This window comes from Myxine glutinosa, chromosome 3, assembly GCF_964187855.1.
Source record: "Myxine glutinosa chromosome 3, kmMyxGlut1.1, whole genome shotgun sequence".
NCBI classification, from domain to species: Eukaryota; Metazoa; Chordata; class Myxini; order Myxiniformes; family Myxinidae; genus Myxine; species Myxine glutinosa.
Window position 1 is genome coordinate 82,003,668 of NC_136263.1, and position 23,199 is coordinate 82,026,866.

The following is a 23,199-nucleotide window of genomic DNA, read 5'->3' on the forward strand; positions in this document are numbered from 1 at the left end:
TTTTGTGCTGCTCCTCAACTCAACCCTCACAAGGCTTGCTGTCTTTCTTGGCTTTACTCTGCCTCACTCCACCTCACTTCTCTTTACTTCTCCCACTCTCTTTTGTAACCAACTCTCTTTCCGCCACCAACCACCAACCAACGTTCTGACGTGCCTTTCTTTGCACGTCTCTCGTTTGGTCCAACCACGCACTCGGCTCTTGCGCGCGCGCTTTTATAGCGCCTCAGGCGTTCAAGCCGCCGGCCTTCAGGACACGCCCCCCCGGTGAGCTCGCTTCGGCCCTGATTGGTGGGCACAGGCCCTCTGACTCCACCCTTGATGACGATGGGCGGGCACGCCCTTCTTCCCCGACCTTACCTCGTGGCTAATGGTGGTTTTGAGGCGAAATCAACAACCCACAGCTGTAGCAAACCTGACAAACTGCCCAGTGCAGGTGGCAATTGAGGCTTGGCAATGACGCAGTTGGAAATGGAGGTTTTGGGAATGGGAATGAAAGGGGATCTTTCTTATTTCACTTGGTGCAATGGAGTATTGCAATTAATGGAAGACAAAGCCTTAACCTAATACACAGAATAAGGAAATAAACTACTGAACAGGGATATTATGGTGTCCTTCAATACCTTCATGTATGTTTTATGGAACTAACTACGGGAATGCCCTTTGATCTTTATACAACACTGGAGCAAGGAGGGCGATATTTCAACAACAATTTACTATACAATAAGAACACAATAAAAAAAACACAATCCTCATATCCACAACACTGTACCCTCCTCCTCTTAGGCACGTCCCGGGCCTCTTACCTTAACTTTTAGTGTGGCACGTAGGTGTAGTTCCCTCTACTTTTAACCTGACCCTGAGTGCGACAGTTTTAAAACGTAAATAAATATGTCCCGCTGCTCCATTGCACCCTGCCTAACAGAATCACGCACACAGCTAACCGAATTGCGGAATGGTCTTCAAACTATACATTGATGGTGGGGAGCATTATTTACAATTGACGCTACTTTATTTACAAAACGCAACCCAGGACCTGTGATTGTTCTTTCTGGGGGGGGGGGGTTGGGGAGGGGGGAACAGTCTGCTCTGCATTGACGCACCATGAAAGCACCCAAAATGCACCAACGCACCCTCAAGCACCAATCGGTGCACAGCCACCATTGTTCATCAATAAAAAATAAACCAACAACCCCTAACCCTGCTGGTGGTCTCTTGCTCTTCGGCTCCCTCTGCTGGCTATTACTATCTTCCAGATGTTGTCATCTTCTTTGCTGGCGGCCTATTTGGATTAAAAAATGCACCCAACGTGTCCATTTTTATTTATTTATGGCCCACAGGGCCGACTAGTGTGGTTCACCTGTGGGGCATCGGTGCCCTGTGGCCAAGGTCCGCCAGCAAGATTTCGGGCCTTCAGGGCCGGTTCCAGCAGAGGGGCCATGCCCCAACCCATGGGGTCCATCAGTGGTGCTCAGCCACAGACATGTGGTCCATAATGTGGTGCATCGATGCAGACAGCTGTGGTTGCGAGAGGTTCGGGCGCACAATGGTAGTAGGTGATAAATGTTGCTTCTGGGACACCTCCGTTTAACATGGGAAATCCCTATCTAATGTCATTTACCCCCTTGTCTTTTTCAAAAATCATAAACACCTCTATTTCTCCCTCTATGAACCTATAATCCTTCTCACCTTATGAACCTATAATCCTTCTAGCCTTATGAATCTATAAACCTTCTCACCTTATGAACCTATAATCCTTCTCACCTTATGAACCTATGATTTTTTCCCTTTATGAATCTATAATCCTTCTCACCTCCACTCTTTAGTCTGGCTCATACTTGGTTCTATCATTTATGGCGAAACATTGCATCATCTTTTGTTGAGCCAGTTGCCAACGTGGCACAGGAAATGACAGCCTTGCCAATGACTCAGCCTTGCCTGTAAAGGCTCTAACCACACCTTGCTTTTTTAAACACACGTTATGTTTCTCTGGAGGATGGAGGATGAAGCTTTATCAGAAGACAGGTAAGTTTTTTTGTTCTCACGATTAATTATTCATTGTCTTGTATGGAACATCATTAACAGCCTCTCAATAATTATTGTTTTTTCTCTTTTACAGTATATCTTTATCAAACCTGGTGATTGATGTTGAAAATGAAGTCATTTATTTTCACCAACAAAGGAAGGAGTTGAATGAAACGCTTACAGAATTCACTGAAGTTCAGAGGGGTCTTCATAATGAGATGGTTGAGTGTTTAGAAAGCCTCTCTCACCCGTTAATATTCTCCAAGGTTGTATCAACAACAGAACCAATGACTGACAACGAATTAAACACCTTGTTTGAAATTCTATGCGAGAGGTAAGAGATATAATTAATTATTCACAAACTTCAATCCATTAATTTTCTCCTTTTAATCAAAGTTGGTGGTTGAATAACTGTGTGTTAAAGGAGCTGTGTGGCAAAGTGAGCTGTGTGTTATTTCCTTTAACTAACTGTTTGTTTTATTCCAGCATGAAAAACCAACCAAGCAACATGAAGTTTGATGAAACCCAGGGATTTCACAACTTCGACGACCGGAGTGTCAACCAATTTCCTGGTCATGTGAGTTTAAAATTTTCATCTTACAATGTGTGTAGTATAAATGGAGTTTCTCATTTATGGTCCTAGACTGCCCTCATGTGGTTTGGGATGGCACGGCAGGCAAATACTGTGTTTGGTGATTTTTAATTTAAAATCCCTTTTGTGCCTTGCAGACACAAAAGAAATCAAACCTGGTGATTGATGTTGAAAATGAAGTCATTTATTTTCACCAACAAAGGAAGGATTTCAATGAAACGCTTAAAGAATTCACTGAAGTTCGGAGGGGTCTTCATAATGAGATGGTTGAATGTTTGAACAGCCTCTCTCACCAACAAAGGGAGGATCTGAATGAACCCCTTACAGAATTACCTGGAGTTCCGAAGGATGATGATAGATCAATAGCAGAGACAATAGATGAGATCGATGACTTCATAAAGACCTGGGATTTGAGGTAAGATATATGATTAATTCTTCACAAACTTTGATACTGTGTGTATGTGTGTTATTAAACGGTTTGGTTGATACTTGGATACTGTCTTGTGATTTTGATATCACCAGTGAGTTGGTATTTAAATGTCAACTGTTTGTTTTATTCCAGCATGAAAAACCAACCAAGCAACATGAAGTTTGATGAAACCCAGGGATTTCACAACTTCGACGACCGGAGTGTCAACCAATTTCCTGGTCATGTGAGTTTAAAATTTTCATCTTACAATGTGTGTAGTATAAATGGAGTTTCTCATTTATGGTCCTAGACTGCCCTCATGTGGTTTGGGATGGCACGGCAGGCAAATACTGTGTTTGGTGATTTCTAATTTAAAATCCCTTTTGTGCCTTGCAGACACAAAAGAAATCAAACCTGGTGATTGATGTTGAAAATGAAGTCATTTATTTTCACCAACAAAGGAAGGATTTCAATGAAACGCTTAAAGAATTCACTGAAGTTCGGAGGGGTCTTCATAATGAGATGGTTGAATGTTTGAACAGCCTCTCTCACCAACAAAGGGAGGATCTGAATAAACCCCTTACAGAATTACCTGGTGTTCCGAAGGATGATGATAGATCAATAGCAGAGACAATAGATGAGATCGATGACTTCATAAAGACCTGGGATTTGAGGTAAGATATATGATTAATTCTTCACAAACTTTGATACTGTGTGTATGTGTGTTATTAAACGGTTTGGTTGATACTTGGATACTGTCTTGCGATTTTGATATCACCAGTGAGTTGGTATTTAAATGTCAACTGTTTGTTTTATTCCAGCATGAAAAACCAACCAAGCAACATGAAGTTTGATGAAACCCAGGGATTTCACAACTTCGACGACCGGAGTGTCAACCAATTTCCTGGTCATGTGAGTTTAAAATTTTCATCTTACAATGTGTGTAGTATAAATGGAGTTTCTCATTTATGGTCCTAGACTGCCCTCATGTGGTTTGGGATGGCACGGCAGGCAAATACTGTGTTTGGTGATTTTTTATTTAAAATCCCTTTTGTGCCTTGCAGACACAAAATAAATCAAACCTGGTGATTGATGTTGAAAATGAAGTCATTTATTTTCACCAACAAAGGAAGGATTTCAATGAAACGCTTAAAGAATTCACTGAAGTTCAGAGGGGTCTTCATAATGAGATGGTTGAATGTTTGAACAGCCTCTCTCACCAACAAAGGGAGGATCTGAATGAACCCCTTACAGAATTACCTGGAGTTCCGAAGGATGATGATAGATCAATAGCAGAGACAATAGATGAGATCGATGACTTCATAAAGACCTGGGATTTGAGGTAAGATATTTGATTAATTCTTCACAAACTTTGATACTGTGTGTATGTGTGTTATTAAACGGTTTGGTTGATACTTGGATACTGTCTTGCGATTTTGATATCACCAGTGAGTTGGTATTTAAATGTCAACTGTTTGTTTTATTTCAGCATTAAAAGCCAACCAAACAACATGAACTTTGACGATGAAACCAATGATTATCACCAACAAAGGGAGGATCTGAATGAACCCCTTACAGAATTACCTGGAGTTCCGAAGGATGATGATAGATCAATAGCAGAGATGATAGTTGGGAGGAGTGTCAACTCATTCCCTGGCCATGTGAGTTTAAAATTTTCATCTTACAATGTGTGTAGTATAAATGGAGTTTCTCATTTATGGTCCTAGACTGCCCTCATGTGGTTTGGGATGGCACGGCAGGCAAATACTGTGTTTGGTGATTTTAATTTAAAATCCCTTTTGTGCCTTGCAGACACAAAAGAAATTTGTGAAGCCAACATGGGAGACAAGAGGATATTATACCTTGGAAGAAACTGAATTTATGGAAGAAACTGAATTTATACTTCGTGAAAAATGTTTTATTATAATTTTTATGTTTTTAATGTTATTTCATAATTTTGATTTTATTCGCTTTGTCCAGAATTATTTAAATCTTAATTACAAAAAGAGAATAAAGGGAAAAAAGATGAGAAGATGCGCCCCCCACCCTTGATCCCCCCTCATCCCACCCCTCCCCTCCCCTTGTGTGTGTGGGGAAGGTGGGGGTGGGATGAGGGGGGATCAAGGGTGGGGGCGCACAGGGGTGGGGGATGATGGGTGTGGTCTGTGTGGGTGTGGTCTGTGTGGGTGTGGTCTGTGTGGGTGTGGTCTGTGTGGGTGTGGTCTGTGCGGGCGGGGTTTGTGGGTGGGGTCTGTGTGGGTGTGGCTTATGATTTTTATTTATTTATTTAATTTTTTTTATTACTACTAATTAAATTAGCTAATCTGGATGGATGAAAGTATGGATGGTTGTTGTTTGATGAATTATCAGTTTTGTTTTTTGTAATTCTTGTGAGTAAAATGAACCCAAGATTTCTTCAAAATTCATATCATATAATTTGTAAGTCCAAGGCATAGTATCCATTACAACAACGATTTTGAATAATTCATTAGTCCATCTCTTTGTATAACCTTTCTCAAAATGACTTTTCCATCTGTATATTCTTACAATATCACCAACTTTGAACTTGGGCTTTCTCAAATTAATCTCCTTTTCATATTCTAATTTTGTAAATGTTTCTGATGGTTTTGATTTTGTTGATGAATGAACTGTATTATTGTAATTATCTACAATATCCTGAATAAAATACACCCATTTTTGGGAACCGAGTTGTGTGAATTTTTTATATAATTTCTCTTTTAAAGTACGATTAAAACGCTCAATAACAACTGCTTTTCCTTCATTAAAGGTGCTGTATAATTTAATACCCTCCCCCTTAAGAAATTTAATAAATATTTTGTTATAGAACTCTGTTCCCTCATCGGTCCACAGTTTCTTTGGTTTTCTTTTACTTTTATTAAATATCTGTTGGAAGGCTAACATCAGAGTATAACCTCTCTTGTTTTTCAAAGGAACAACCCAAGCAAATCTACTCCTCAAATCAATAACGGTTGAAGCATACTTGTATCCCTTATCATTTTTTAGTTCGATTAAATCAGCGGACCATATGTGGTCGGTGTATTTAGAATAAACTTTCCTTCTTTTAAACTTTGTGATTATAGGTTTATGTAATTCATCAGCCAAAAGCTCCTCAGTCTTGATGACATCATTAGAGCCTAATAGTTTTTTGAGGGTGAATAACCAAGGCCAAGTTTCAATTTAGCATTTATCAAATTTCTCACAATAAACCTATCAACCTTCTCTCTCAACGTTGGATTTTGTATCAAAGACAAATTATACAACATTTCTCTGTCGGCTTTATGTTTTTCAGTCAACGTAGTGGTTTTCCCATAAGCAATATCATGCTTCATACACACTTCGTCAACCCTATTTGTAGGTTTAGACCAAGGTTTAGGATTGTCAGCCTCATCTAATCTTTTATCCAGGTTTGTTCCAGGACCACAGAAAGAATATCCAGGTAGATGTAGTTCCCCTGGAATTCCAGTTGTTGTAAATTTACTTCCTGACAAAAACTTTTGTATGTCTCCTCCACTTTTAGGAGAGATGAATTGGCACTTTTTAGAGCCACACACTTGACATATTCCTTTTTGATAAACTCTATTATTTTTAGCTTTAACAAAGGAGATATTTTTAGATTTAGTTTTCTTTTTACATTTGAGACAATAACTCATATTTATTTATGAGAAAAAGTCCTACATAGTGCCAAAGCCTTTTGGGTTTTCAACATATACATTTCTATCTTGATTTTTAAAACATAAAGAATCCTTAGGAATGCCTTCACTCTCTCCTCCATTTATTTACAAATAAAACTAACTAAAGTCAATAACACCAACATCATCAACTATATGTTGTATATCTGCTCTCTGAATTTATTATAGCAAATTTAAAAACCAATATCTTCATAAGAGTCATTAGTTCTTTATGTTCCTCTTCGGTGCGTTGAGATTGATTTATTTGTCGTAATAACTTCAATCTTTCATTAATCTCAGGAATGGTCATATTTTTATATTTTCCCCCCCTCTCTCTTTCCTCCCTCTCCTCCTCCTCCTTTTTCTCCCTTTCCTCCCTCTCCTTCTCCTTTTTCTCCCTTTCATCCTTCTCCTCCTTCTCCTTTTTCTCCCTCTCCTCCTTCTCCCTTTCCTCCTTCTCCTCCTTCTCTCTTTCTTCCTTCTCTTCTTCAACTCCTTCCTCCTTCTCTTCTTCAACTCCTTCCTCATCCCTTGCTACCCTTGAGCTTGAGCCCCAAAGAATATTATACATATACTCATCTGGATTTTGAGATATTCTTGTATCTATAATTATTTTTCTCATAATAGGATACCAATAAGAATTGATGACGATTTCTAAAAGAGTTTTATATTTCATAACTTTGAGAAGTTCATTTTTATTTAATATTTTAAACAAGTCTCTATTTGTGGGTTTAGCAATATCAGTATAAGGCCACTTTTTAATGACAAAATTTCCATGTATATGCTCCAAATCATAAGGTATGTAATACCGAGCACCCTTTTCTTGTAGGTATCCCTGAATACAAAAATTATAATTCTCTTGTCTTTTTCCTGCCATTTATGTATCAGAAATATATGTGAGATTAATATTATAACAGGTAATACCACCCCATCTTCCCACTACCAAATCGGTTTGTATTCCTCGGCTTTCTATCCTTATCTCATTACCTTCCTTCTTTGTCATGTTAACCATCGCTATACTATCATATATTTTTCTTTTCTTAAAACCATGTATTTGTTGTTTACTAATTGTACTTCCACATAAATCCTTATCCTCACCAAGCGGATAATATTCTTCTTTACGAGACTGATTCAAATCATGTAGGTCTTCTAAGTTTATTGAAAAATACCAATTATACCCTAAATCAGGCATATCATACCCCCCATTTATTGATTCGCATATTAACTATATGTCCTTCTTTATAAAATTCAATTGTAAGCAGATAGTTAAATTGAATGAGGAAAGGTGTATGGTCAGTATAACCGGGTGTTGTGGTTGTAAATTTTACTTGTTTAACAAAACGTGCTGTTTTCTTTAAAAATATATATTGTGATAAATCACTAAATCTAATTAAGTCATTCGTATCTGTCGGGTTTGGATAATTGATTAATTTATAAGTATTCTTCATATTAATATTTTTACTTATACTATATTTTTGTCGTTCAGCCTGTGCCTTTGTATAATAATTTGATAAATCAATATCCTGAGAGGATTTTCCAAAGATAGAACCATCTTTTCCAACATAAGTCATTTATATTAGATTTAAAATGATATCATGAAAATTTTCATTATTGTTGAGTTGAAATAATACATATAAACATAATTGACCACAACATTTAGAATTAATTTCTTGAACTTGAAATGTTTGATAAACACCATTCTGTAAGAATTGTATTACTTCAACAGGCGGTGGCATACCATAACTATCAAAATAATATTTATCCTGACTATTATGAATACAAACCCAATGAGAACCATTCTGTGTGTCTAAATTCATAATAATATTCATTGTATTCTTGGACAACTTTTTAAATTCATCTCTCATACAAATAACCACATTATCAATTTTTAGTTTTTTACAATATTTAGTAAGTTCTATATTTGACGTTGTATTCTTTCCAAATTGTTTAAACCATTTATCCATTTATTTATGAGAAAGATATAACCCATTACCCCTTTTAGTTAGTTTAACACCCGCTTGAGCGATAGAGGAAAGCATATCTCCAACTAACAATCTAGCTTTATCAGGTAGACTTTCAAGTTTTTGAGCAAAATCCACAATTACACCACTTCCACTAATTTGTTTCTCCAACTCCTTGTTATGTCTTTCCAATTCTTTTTGAGCTTTTAGTTGTGCCTTCCTTTCGTTAGCAGTTTTTACCGCTGCTGAAATACCACCAGTCAATGCTCCCGCCGCACTTAAACCAGCAAATAAAGGAATTAGAAACGGGAGAAATCCTCCCTCTTGTATTGAATATTTCTTTAACATAGGTTTTGTCATTTTAATTTTAAGTGAACCAGCATCATTTAGTGTTTTTACCTGCTCTCTTGTGAGTAAAACATCAATTCTTACTGCTCCTTTTCTTTGAATTGTATTAACGTTAATAATACAAGGCTTTTGATTTTGAATACAAGATGTTAATTTATTAAGATTGATTTGATTAACATATACTAGTTCTTTCCTACTCATTTATTTATGAGAAAAAACCTATGTGATATTAATCATAACACCATTATCTGTATTAATCTGTAATTCTGTTTCCTCCAAAAGCAAACAATAAGCATCAACTTCTTCATTCTCTCCTCTTTCAATGTATAGAGAAGTATCCACTCTATTAGACTTTATAGTTTCCTTTTGAGAACTCAGGTCAATTGCGTAGATGGTATAAAGTTTTTGAAACGCAACCATATCCAAAATAGGTTCATTATTACCGTTGCTTTCACACACCTTTTGGTAAGACTTGTAGGCTTCCGCATAATCTTTTTTTTCCCAATCAATTTCCAATCTATCTCGCGGATAAAATGTTCCATCAAGAGAAACCCGAAGTTGTTTCACCTTAGCATTATCACTCAGCGCATTATTCTTATCAGTACCCTCCTCTCCATCTGGTTTCTTAAAAATGAGCCATAGGTATCGTGGCTTTCCTTCAAGAACACCCAAATTCCAAGTGTAGGTAGTGTGTTCCAGTTTAACATGTTGACATCTTATTTTAAGGTATGATACATTTAGCGGTTTCTTTGAGTTAAGTCTTCTATTTAACATCTCTTCCGTTTTAAGATTAGGAGTATATTCACTAATATACCAACACAAATCATTAATAACAAATTTATTATTGTCGCCAAAAGCATTTTCAACCCCAAAAAGCAACCTATTTACATTATCATTCCTTTGTCGTTGAAATCTAATTTTAAGACCATACAAAACTTTATCATAATCACAAAATCCAAATATACCTTTCAGAGGTACTGCTACGGTAAAACTATTCTCTGCTTTTGTATCATCATTATACATTGACTTCCTTTGACTATAACCAGGGTCAGCATTTGTTCCCGTTGACATATCAGGAATAAAACCTTCAACAGCTCCCTTACCCATTCTATCACTAAACGAATATAGTGTAAATTTCATCATTTCAGATATAGCAGAGACATAATCAACCACTTCAACCTCTTGTGTTCCAATATACAGGCGGACACTATCAAACATTTTCCAGAAGAAATCATTTACGAGTGTAGCATTAGTATTATTCGCAGCCTTAGTGAATTTAAATTTACACAGCAAGAAACTATCAGCTATATTCAAGTAAGTTTGTTGATTATTTATTTCAAAACTTTTTGTTCCGTTTGAATTCCAGTCTGTTCCTGTTATAGCATTTATCTTAAAATAGTCTTCCTTGTTAGTAGAGTTTGAAATGATAATCGTATCATCCAAATCATAGATACTATCAATCGCTTCCATACTTGTATTTATATAGCATTAAAATCGTTGAAACCCTGACCCAAGTATTTTAATGATTTTTTGTCGTTCTTGTGAAGATAGTTGAGTTTTACCTTTTTTAATTTCTTTGATTGCTTGTAATTTATGAGACTCCTTTTGAGCATCTTTTATACTCTTTATAGCACCCGCAACTGAGCCCACGGCTGAAGCAGTTGAACCAATTAGGTCTTTATGTTTAAGGATGGTTGAACCAATACCCATTAGAGTATCAATTATCCCATCTCCTTTATTTCTAAATTGATGTCCCACACCCCGTTGTCTCTTTGGTTTATAGTATCCTCTACCAAGAAACATACCTTCACCCTTATAATATGGTGAAAGGAACATCCCATCCCCTGTAATTATTTTATATTTTCCCAACTCGTGTTTTCTCACAATAACCTTTATTTATTTATTGAAAAACTTCATCTATCTATAATTCCAGTAATCTCTGTGTGTATGTCTGTGTGTCTGTGTGTCTGTGACCGCTGTTTCTCGACAACCACGGGTTCGATATACTTGAAACTTGCCAGATATATTGCTGGGGACCCGAGGATGTGCCTTTTCAAGGTTTCATATTAATCGGAGAAGTAGTTACCGAGCTATGGCGATTTCTTTACCAAACTCCGCAAGCCGTTCGCTTTGGACCAAACCATTTCATGTAAATAGAGGGGGGGGGATTGTCACCGTACTCGGAAGCCGTTCGCTTTGGACCAAACCATTTCATGTAAATAGAGGGGGGGGATTGTCACCGTACTCGCAAGCCGTTCGCTTTGGCTTTGCGAATGGACCAAACCATTTCATGTAAATAGAGGGGGGGGGGATATAATTTTAGATATATATATAGTACGGGCATGCCCTAGTGTAGGTGAATTCTGATGGATATAATTTCATCATTAAAGGATATCATACGATTATCTTGGTCGGTTATCCTAAAATTTACTCTGTATATGGTTTTTCCTGACACAGGTAAATAGACAAGATTTTTTGGTTCCATATTAAATTTATAACCAATCGGGGTTGAGTATGCACTGAATGAAAATATTGTATTTGTTCTTATTCCATCGTTATAAGCACCATCAATCAAATCACAATGAATTAATACTGAATTTATACCAGAGGATATTTGAATGACATTATCACTGTAAGACGTCCCGTTAGTTTCAATCTTTTTAGAAGAGAAACCCAATAGCTCTCTGAACGAATTTTCAATCGTGAAATCAACTTTATAATTATTTTTAAGTTTAATAGTTCATTTTGAAGTGTGTTTTTGAATATCTATTACAATATTTTTTGGTTCATCACCTTTTTCTTTCATAAGGCGAGAGACTTCTGAAGATATTTGAGAAATCTCTTAAGCACCGGGTGAAACGGTTATAGTTTTATATCCACTTCCTGGATTATAACTAAACTTGTTGTTTTTCTCTGTGATATTAAAAAGGGTATTCTAAGTCTCCATTGACAACAAAGAAGCCTCATATTCTTTTGTGGGGTCAAGTTGTAGTGGGTAAGGGAATGAAGCTGTGTAATCACTCGTTGTGAAATTAAAACTAAGAATTGTGCTTCTCATCTTATTTAATATCTAATAAAATATCTTTGTATTGACATTTATTAATTATTTTCATATTCATCAACTGATCTAAAATGGCGGATGCTTCATTAAAACAATTGTTGTTTCCAGCCTTCTTACTACCTAACAACAATAATAACCTATTAACTAATTGTGATGGGTCATTTGGAAGAAAACTAACACCCGAACCAAGCTTACTTAAAGCATCAATAATATGTTTCTCCTTCTCATTCTTCTTACTTTTACCAGCAACAGAAACTCCATAATCAAGTGCGTTTAGCAACTCAATATACTCTCTATCTTCCTCTCTTTCCATATCAAGCGGTTCATCAAAATAAGGTGAATTAGCATGTCCATCTTTTGTTAGAAGAAACATTAATCTTGGGGTTAATTCAACATTTGGTTGGTCAGAACTTAAGAACACCAATTTATCATTAAATATCAATAACTTTTCTTTCACAAGATGGAACTGTGCTGGTTCTTCTGTTGGAATGAGACCTGCTCTGGTTTTTGAACCCTTCAAATATTCATTGTTTTGAAGAGCTTCTACAATATAATTGGAAAGTTTATTTACCTTCTCAAGATGCCGAAATAATCCTTCATCATCATATTCTAATTCTCCAAGTTCTTGCTCTGTCATTTGACTAAAATCTTTGAGCATTTGAAATTTTTTCGGAGTAAATTCTACCGTGGGAACTGTAGGTGAAATCGTTTGTTGAGTTTTTAAAAGTGGTTTAAAAAATTTCTCTTCTTTTCTTTCAAAGGCTTCTTCACCAGTTAGTTTCTGTCTCCTTTTCTTCTTTATGTCTTCCTGTTGCTTTACAACTTTTGAAACCAACTCTTGATGTTCTTTAAACTTTCTTACTCTTTCTTCGGTATTCATTTTCTGTATTTATTTATTGAAAAATATCATTTAGTATCTCATCTTGTTTCACAACAATATATTTATATTTTCCAATCGTGTGTTTCATATTATTTTCAAATTCCTTCTTACTACATAATGTAGAACAATTATCTCTCCAAAAATTATTTGTATCTATTGAATTTAACTTTAATAAAATAAAAGTATTAGCATTGTTTCTTATTGAGCGCCGAGGGAGTTGAAAATATGACTGACTAAGATAAATACAATTACAAGAAGAATGTCTCCCTCTTGTATAGTAGCTATCCATTACTGTTTGGTTTCTCTCATTAACACAATCATCAAAGATAACGAGGTTCTTTTTTGATTTATCTAAATCTTGAGGTGAAGGTATATCATCCGTATTATCACTGAGAATACAAGTTATGGGTTTTGGTTTTGATTTTGATTTCTGTGTATCACAAAATAATTGTATTATATCATCAATATTATAATCATTTAGTTTGTTTTGAAGTTTAAATAAACCGATAATGTCTTCCTTTTTAAGACCCGCATTAAAACCCTGTGAGAGTAGTTGATACTCGGGTTGAAAACTTGACTTTGTAAAAATTATTAAATTATCATAATCTAAAAAATTAGGACTAAGGAGCATCTTTAAAAGTAAACAGGTTTTTCCACATCCGCTTGAACCGACTATTAGACATCTCAATGAATTTGGAAGATTTTTATGGTTATTAAATTTTATCTTATTTTCCCAAACGGGTAAAAAATCATTCATTTATATATTTGGAAAACAAGTCATCTAACTTTTTTTGAGTTTTTTGAGAAACTCTATATTTTATCCTGAGTTCAGGTTTAATTTCAAAATAATCCATTATTTTGTTTATATAGTATCTTGTATTAACATTTCCATTAAAATTATTTTGAATAATAAATATCATTAAACCCTTATACATTTCCTCAATACAAATAGTCTCTTCCCTTGTAAGAAATGGTGTATTATCACCATAATACTTAACATTCATCTCTCTTATTAATCTTGTAAAGTAATTCATTTTTGGTTCTAATTTAAAAGAGTGATATATTTTTCTATATTTTTTATTATCATTAATTAAAATTAAATCACAGAAAATACATTGTTTATATGAACCCTCATTATTAAGCCCTATTCTACCACAATGGTGGCAGATTTCTAATTGATCATATGGAGAGTCTGGAAATTCTAAATATCCTTCAGAATTTATCATATTTATAAAGTAAAATTATACTTAAAACAAAGTGCCTTTTTTAGAGGCTTTTTTAAAGATGAAACTGTGCTTAAAGTAAAACACAAAAGACAAATTTCAATCAATCTCTACTTCGGTGGAAGATATAGAAAAATATGTCAAAGATGTTAAATTGAACAAAGATAAATATGGAAATTTTTGGATTAAACCCATAATGGAGAATAACATGTGTCCTTTTATTAAATTTACGGGACAAGCTATGTTAATTAATAACTCTATTAAAGTAAATTTGACAAAAGTTTCTCCACTACTACTAACAATTTACTCAAAGCTTGAAAAGGTCATTGATAAAGAAGCTTTGAAAATGAATGATAAGACCATCAACGATTCTAGAGGAAACATTTGTATATTCTATAATAGACCCAAAGATGTGGGTGAAATTAATAATATGAATATTAGTGGTGAACTATCATTCCGTACTCTGATTATTAGAGATTATTTGAAAATAACATTTAATGTAAAAAATATTGTGGTTATTAGTTCTAATGAAAGAAAATATATAGATATTGATGGAAGTTTAATGGTATGTAAATGAGTGATATTAACAGTCAATACTCTGAGAGTTATTATACTGAGAGTCTAGGATCTGAAGATAGTTATGATACTAATAGTTTGTGTTCAAATGATAGTTATGAGAGTAGCTTTATTGATGACTCAGATAGTGAAATTGAAATTGATGAACTAGAGTATCTAAACTTTCTGGCTAATACATAGACGCTTTACTTTAAGTAAAGTTATATACATAAAACGTGTTGAAAAGCTCAAAGATGTTTTACTTTAAGTAAAGTTATATACATAAAACGAGTTGAAAAGCTCAAAGGTGTTTTACTTTAAGTAAAGTTATATACATAAAACGAGTTGAAAAGCTCAAAGGTGTTTTACTTTAAGTAAAGTTATATACATAAAACGAGTTGAAAAGCTCAAAGGTGTTTTACTTTAAGTAAAGTTATATACATAAAACGAGTTGAAAAGCTCAAAGGTGTTTTACTTTAAGTAAAGTTATATATGTAAAACGAGTTGAAAAGCTCAAAGGTGTTATACTTTAAGTAAAGTTATATACATAAAACGAGTTGAAAATCTCAAAGGTGTTTTACTTTAAGTAAAGTTATATACATAAAACGAGTTGAAAAGCTCAAAGGTGTTTTACTTTAAGCACAGTTTCATCTTTTAAAAAGCCTCTAAAAAAGGCACTTTGTTTTAAGTACAATTTTACTATATAAATAAATATGATCAAAGCAACGTATTGCGACGTTTGTGAACAAGAATATAAACAATACAAAAGACACCTTAAAACTAACAAACACACATTTAATCTACTTCACCTACTATCTCCTATTCAGAAGGAAACAAAACACTGTTCTGCATGTAATAAAAATATCCTCAAGAAAGGCTTCGAAATACATCTTAAAACAATTCTACATTTATCAAATTTTATCACAACTAAAAACTCTGATGGCGCATTCAAAGGACATATTAAAATAAGAGTCTTTAACTTCAAACCTCCTGAACCAGGGTCTATAGTTGATGCTGTAGAAATAGTTAAACCTGCTGTTCAAACGTTGATTGAAAAAACACTAAAATAAATGAAACCACTTAAATTTTATATGGGAGTAAAATTAGAAATGACAAAGGACGAAGGAGTTATAGATACACCATACATGAGAACTGAGCCACACTTTATATCTTCATATCAAGATTTTAAAACATCAGGAGTCTATGATGAACTTATTAAACAAGAGCAAGATGTGGATAATTCAATCGTAGGAAGTGGATTCAATATAGGAAAAATTATTTACATAGACATTCATATTCTTAAATCAGATCCTCTAAAAGCTTCTTCCTACATTGATTTACCCAGTGTTATCAAAAATAGAAAAGCAGTTATCAATATCAAAAATAAAGACAATAAATGTTTTCTCTGGTCTATTCTAGCACACTTACATCCTCCACATTTTCATGATGAAAGAGTATCTCATTATAAAAAATATGAGAATACATTAAATACGAAAGATCTAAAGTTTCCTATGGCTTTAAATGATATTCCTAAATTTGAAAAGATAAATAATTTATCAGTTAATGTTTATGGTCTAACAGAAACAAACAGCATTCAGGTTTTAAAGCTTTCTGACAATTGTAAACAAACTCATATTAATCTTCTATATTTTAATTCAGAGGAAAATTCACATTATACATACATTAAAGATATTGCTAAATTAATAAAACCACAAGTATGTAAAAGAACAAATAAAATATATATTTGTTTGCGTTGTCTTAACTTCTTCCATACACAAGAAAGATTCGATAAACATTCAAATTATTGTGGTGAACATAAATCAACGGTAATCAATATGCCTAAAGAAGGCTCAAATATCACATTCAAAGATGAAAAGAAAAAGATCAAACATCCATTTGTTATATATGCTGATTTTGAAAGTATTCTAGAAAAAATAGATATTGCTTCTCCAGATCCAAAAGAATCATACACAAATAAATATCAAAAACATACTCCTTGCGGTTTTTGTTATTATATCAAATCATCCGTTGGTGATAAATATGACAAGTTAGAGGAGTATAGAGGCTCAAATACCCCAGAGGAGTTTGTGAAACGACTAGAAAAAGACTGTGTCCGATTAACCAAGATAATGAGAGAAACTAATAAACCAATGTCCTTGACGAGTGAACAGAAAAGGGAATTTAGAAAAAACAATGTTTGTCATATTTGTGAGGAAAAAATTGGTGAAGGTCTAACGGTTAGAGATCATTGTCATCTCACTGGTAAATATAGAGGTCCAGCTCATCAAAGTTGTAATATTAATTATCAACTCCCCTCTTTCATTCCTGTCTTTCTTCATAACAATGCTCATTATGATACGCATCTATTTATTAATGAACTTTCAAAGACATCTGGACACATTTCAGCAATTCCTAACACGGATCAGAAATACATTTCATTCACAAAAACAATTCACACATCTCCTATTACTCATATCAGATTTCTTGATACATTTAAATTCATGGCAAGTCCATTGGCTAACTTGGTTCAAAATCTAAAAGAGTTTCCATGTCTTTCAGAGTATTTTTCAGATAAAGATTTTCTAACACAAAAGGGAATTTACCCCTATGACTATATGGACTCATTTGAGAGATTCAATGAAACACAACTTCCTTTAAAAGAAAATTTCGATAACAAATTAAACAACAGTCATATATCTGATAAAGATTATGTACACGCACAAAATGTTTGGGAAAAATATAACATCAAGAATCTTGGCGAGTATCACGATTTGTATCTCAAAACTGATGTGCTTTTATTGGCCGATGTATTTGAAGCCTTTAGATCTGTTTGTCACACTGGATATGGATTGGATCCTGCTCACTACTACACAGCACCTGGATTGGCTTGGAGCGCGATATTGAAAATGACAAAACAAGATTTGGATTTGATAACCGATGTAGATATGCTTTTGATGATTGAAAAGGCAAAAAGAGGTGGAATTTCACAAGTATGCTCGAGCAGATACGCAAAAGCAAATAACAAATATCTTCCAAATTATGATTCAACGAAAGAGAGTTCTTACTTGATGTACTATGACGCAAACAACTTGTATGGCTGGGCAATGTCTCAAGCTCTTCCTTATGGGAAACGAAGATGGGTAAAGGAAAAAGACTACACAAAAGTTTTACAAGATGTATGTATCTCTACACAAAAAGAATTGGATGATTCAAAGGTTGGTTATTATTTTGAGGTCGATTTAAAATATCCTGAAGAACTTCATATCAAACATAAAGATCTTCCATTTGCTTGTGAGAAAGAAAGTCCAAAGAAAGAATGGTTGAGTGATTATCAACGATCGTTTGATATAGGTGAATCAACAGAAAAATTACTTACTACATAATATAACAAGAAAAATTATGTACTACACCAAAGAAATTTGCGACAATATTTATCAAAAGGTCTAAGAGTAGAGAAGATCCACAGGGTTCTAAAGTTCAATCAAAGTCATTGGTTAAAGGGGTACATTGATTTTAATACACAAAGAAGAACAGAGTCAAAAACAAATTTTGAGAAAGACTTTTATAAATTGATGAATAATGCGGTCTTTGGTAAGACCATGGAGAATGTGAAGAAAAGACAAAATATCAGACTAGCAACATCTTGGGAACAAGCATCAAAATTAATTAATAGACCGAGTTTTACTAGAGCTGAGGTCTTTACTGAGAACTTTTGTGCGATCCATTTGGTTAAAGAGTATTGAAATGGACAAACCTATTTACATTGGAACATCAATTCTTGACTTGTCAAAGTCATTAATGTATGATTACTTTTATATTAATCTAAAATCAAAGTATAAGGATAATGTGTCATTGTTGTATATGGATACTGATAGTTTTATTTTGAAAATTAATACTGATGATGTTTATTCAGACATGAAAAAGGACATTAATATCTATGATACAAGTAATTACAGTCCAGAGAGTGAGTTGTTCTCTTCTAAAAATAAAAAGGTGATTGGAAAGTTCAAGGATGAATTGGGAGGAAATGTTATGAGTGAATTTGTGGGATTGAGGTCGAAGGCTTATGCTTATAAATACATTGTGAATAACGTTGAAAAGACTGATAAGAAGTTAAAAGGTGTAAAGAAAAATGTCATTAAAGAAACAATAAACTTTAAGGATTATTATAACTGTTTAACAACAAAGAAAGAAGAGTTTAGAAAGATTAATGGAATAATAAGTTATAAACATCAATTATATTCAGAAGAGGTGAATAAGAAAGCATTGGGGGCTTTTGATGATAAGAGGTTTATTTTAGAAAATGGAATTGATAGTCTCCCTTATGGTTATATAAGTATATAAGTGATAAGCTATATAAGTGATAAGATATATAAGTGATAAGATATAAGTGATAAGATATATAAGTGATAAGATATATAAGTGATAAGATATATATAAGTGATAAGATATATATATAAGTGATAAGTTAAAAAGGGGGGTTAGGGATTTTAACGGGCTACCGCCACCTTTTTTACTGTTATATAAATGATAGAACCAAGTATCAACCAGACTAAAGAGTGGAGGTGTAATCAACCTTGGTATATAAATGGAAAACATAACGAATGTGAAAAATATCAGATTCAAGAGGTTGAGAGAATCACTGGTCAGAAGGTTCTCAAGACGGATAAACGTATTCATTTGTTAAGTGGGGTAATGGAGGGCAGGAAGAAAAATATATTAGAGTGGAGTGAAGACTTTAATGGTTTATCAATCGGATAATAAATATTATAATTTTAAAATGGTATGTGGGAGAGGAGGAGGCCAAACAAGAACCCTCCGTGAAACATACCACTTTATACTTTCACAACAAAAGGTTAAGGAACCTGTATACTTTATAAATATACTTGATGGGGATGAGTTCTATAGGAGAATGGAACTCTTTAAAAAGTTAGAAAGAGATAATATATTTATAGGCTCATTAGTAGAGTGGTCTAAGGAACTACATTAAGGGGCTAGTGGGGGGAATAGGGTAAAAATTACATGTAAGTGAGAAGGATCATAGGTTCATCAGGCTAGAAGGATTATAGGTTCATAAAGGAAGAAAATCATAGGTTCATAAGGTGAGAAGGATTATAGGTTCATAAGGTGAGAAGGATTATAGATTCATAAGGCTAGAAGGATTATAGATTCATAAGGTGAGAAGGATTATAGGTTCATAGAGGGAGAAATAGAGGTGTTTATGATTTTTGAAAAAGACAAGGGGGTAAATGACATTAGATAGGGATTTCCCATGTTAAACGGAGGTGTCCCAGAAGCAACATTTATCACCTACTAATGACCGACTCACGCACGCTCCCCTCGGCGCCCAGTGGCGCACAGGTCCTCATGTGGGAGACAAAAGGGGGAAAAGACAGATGAGCGAGGGGTAAGGTCACAAGGGTACACATCAATCAAGGCAATGCAAGGCGAAGTGCGTACGGAGAGCGAAGTGAGAAAGCTCGTCCCTACCATACGTCACCCCCCCTGTCACCTACTCTACTCTTGCCCTTACCCCATATTTACAACATCTACACATTTACAAATTCGTCGCTAATGTCACGTCTTCCCCATATTTCCCCCACACCAAATTTGTCTTCACAATCCCACTATCCAAAATTTGCCATCACCCAATTCATCATCAATCCTCATAAGGAGGGAGAGATGGAACACCAGCGCAATGTCACACCCACGTCATGATGCGTCTCACATTCCAAACATCTGCACAATAAAAATAATAAAACATGGCATGGTGTGGAGTTACGTCACCCCAGGTGAGTGGATGTAGATGGTGCGAGGAGATTCCTAATCCTAACTATCCTCTAAATGACATTAACACACTTTACACTACCCGGGGTCTTTCCCTGCCAATCCATTGGCCAACTTACACTATGGGTTCTAAAAACCAATTCCCATTGACCAAACTGTGGTGCTTCTTTAATTTGGGGTCTCACTCCCCCGATGCAACTCCCTGTGCCCTTGCACAATTTCAGGACTGGGGCGTGTAGCTCTCCCAGCAGGCCTACCCACCTGCACACCTCCACCACTGCAGTTGCCTCCGAGCTTACCTGCTCCTCACCTAACCTATCTAACTGGGGAGGGCCCCTCCTGGCTCTGTCACCCCTCGGTGCCCTCTGGCACTGGGCTACCCGGGTCCGTCCTCCGGATCCTCGGGCCCCATCCACAACAACTCTACCGGCTCCCAGAGCCCACCTGCGGCCTCACCTGGCCGACATCCTAACAGTGGCGGAGTGTCCAAACCAACTACACACACTAACAGGCTACATGCCCAGCCATTTCCACATCACTAATGCACCCATCCAAATACCGTTCTTCCACCACGCACCACAGATGCCAATATCCAACCACAATTTACCTGTACCCTCTACCTAACACTTACACTACCCTCCCCGGGTATTCGTGATGGGGGTCCATTCTTCCCCTATTCACACCTTCGCACCATCCACTCCACTCCACAGTTTCCACCATACTCACTCCACGACCATCCATTCCAATACTCCATATATTCCACACTCCATGTATTCCACACAACCATTCTTCATACACCTGCAGTTGCACACCTGTGCAATCTCACCTGGTGCCACCTGCACCCTCCTTCCTTCCTGGACCATTTGGTCAGCACAACTCACATCACAATCATTTACTCATACCCTGCTCCATACACCTGTTCAGTTGCACACCTTTCTCGCGCATCCTCTTGCACACACTCTCCCGTTTCATCTCCCGTAACACTCACCACAGGTGTGCACTCTTTCGTTACATCCTCTGTAACACTCTCCACTACGCGCTTCCATGTGCCCCCTCGCACCTGCGCTACGACCAACTCACTCTCGACAGCACACTCACTCCTCGGCGCGCACTTTTTCCTCACACACCCCAGAGTCGGACATTCTCGCACACCTCCTCTCTCGTACTCCGTACCTGTCGCACACTTCACCAACGGCCTCTCATGAACACCCGGATCCAAATCGACCCCCAAGCCGACTGAAGCTCCCCTCACATCATATACATTTCCGAATATATCGCCACTCACCTTGGCACCTCGTCTCCGCACCTCCTCTGCCACCTGCAAACTCTTTATTTGGTTAGCAAGCCCACCATCATGATTCGAGCACAGACCTTGTACCAATTCCATTACTTCCTCCTTTATCTCTTTCTCAGTTTCCCTCCGTCTCTTCTTAATTTCACTCACCCCTTCTTCCACCTCCTCTAATTTTTGCTTCACCTTTTTTATTTCCCGGTGCGTCTCCTCAATTTCGTCCTTTAAGGCTACCTTGACCGTTTATATGTGCGTCCTCACCTCCCGGTCCTTTGTCTCCATTACTTCTGTCACCTCGTCCAACCTCGTTGTCAGTCCCTCACGTACCATCTGACATTCCTTCTGTGTCACTATTAATTCGTTCTTAATGTCTTTTTGTGTCGCTTTTAACCCTCCTAGTACCGCAGTGTTCCTTTGTACCTGCTCCACTAACTCCGTCTGTCCCACCGTCAGCTGTTCCACCTCCTGCGTCAGGTCCTCTATGCCCCCCTGTAACCTAGCCGTATTATTCCTCACCTCTTTCTCCATACGCTTCTCACCTCGCTTTCCCTCCTCGCGTACCCCCGAGACCTCCTCGCCTACACCTCGTCGTATCTCCTCCCTCATCTCCTCCCTCATCTCCTCCATCTCTTTTGTAGATGCCACCCTCATCTGTCCCAATTCATCCCTCTGAGCATCCAATTTACCTTCTAACCCGATTTTCACCTCCTCTATCTGGTTCCCCATCCGTTTGATTTCCCGAGTGGATTGCTCCCCTACTTCCCGCAATTTGTCGTCCATTGTGTTTTCTAACCCCCTTAACCCATTTTTCACCCCCTCTATCTGATTCTCCTGGGCAGCCATTCTATTTTCCACCCCCGTTAACCCATGTTTCACCCCTTCTATCCCATTGTCTAACCCCTCAAATTTCTTGTCTAACCCCTCAAATTTCTTGTCTAACCCCTCAAATTTACTGTCCAACCGTTCACCGGTACCCCTCGCTTCGTCCCTCATTACCCCCATTTGGCCCTCCAATCGCTCACCCATTTTTTCCATAAGGGCCCCCATTTGTATCATAAAGAGGTTCAAATCCACCGGTTCTGCTACGGTCACGGGCGCCGCTAAATTTGGTGCCGCTGTAACCACGTGCCCAAAGGCGCCATTTTGTGCGCCTGATACTCCCTCAACCTCCTCCTCATTGCTCTCCTCCATTTATTCCCTCTGATCCTGGGTTACACCTAACCCTTCTTCTAGTTCCCCCACCGTCATCCGATCGCCTTGACTAGCCATGGCGCAATTTCAAAATTCAGGTTTTTTCTTAAAACAAAACAAATTTCAGCAGCTGGTAATTTTGAGCGCGTTAAGCACGCTTCGGGTCCGATCCCGCTCCCGACACCAATTG

At 36.4% G+C, this 23,199-nt stretch overlaps 2 protein-coding genes across 2 annotated transcripts; both read left to right on the forward strand.

Moving 5' to 3' along the window:
- Positions 1-1,791: 1,791 nt before the first annotated feature.
- LOC144891139 (uncharacterized) lies at positions 1,792-3,096 on the forward strand. Its single transcript, XM_078773514.1, has 3 exons — positions 1,792-2,356; positions 2,509-2,599; positions 2,752-3,096. The coding sequence occupies exons 1-3, from the start codon at positions 2,241-2,243 to the stop codon at positions 3,031-3,033; spliced, it is 489 nt and encodes a 162-aa protein (XP_078629640.1). The 5' UTR covers positions 1,792-2,240; the 3' UTR covers positions 3,034-3,096.
- An 84-nt stretch (positions 3,097-3,180) lies between these two features.
- Positions 3,181-4,827, forward strand: LOC137423861 (uncharacterized). Its single transcript, XM_068111410.2, has 5 exons — positions 3,181-3,267; positions 3,420-3,697; positions 3,845-3,935; positions 4,088-4,365; positions 4,513-4,827. The coding sequence occupies exons 1-5, from the start codon at positions 3,199-3,201 to the stop codon at positions 4,748-4,750; spliced, it is 954 nt and encodes a 317-aa protein (XP_067967511.2). The 5' UTR covers positions 3,181-3,198; the 3' UTR covers positions 4,751-4,827.
- The last annotated feature ends 18,372 nt before the right edge of the window (positions 4,828-23,199 follow it).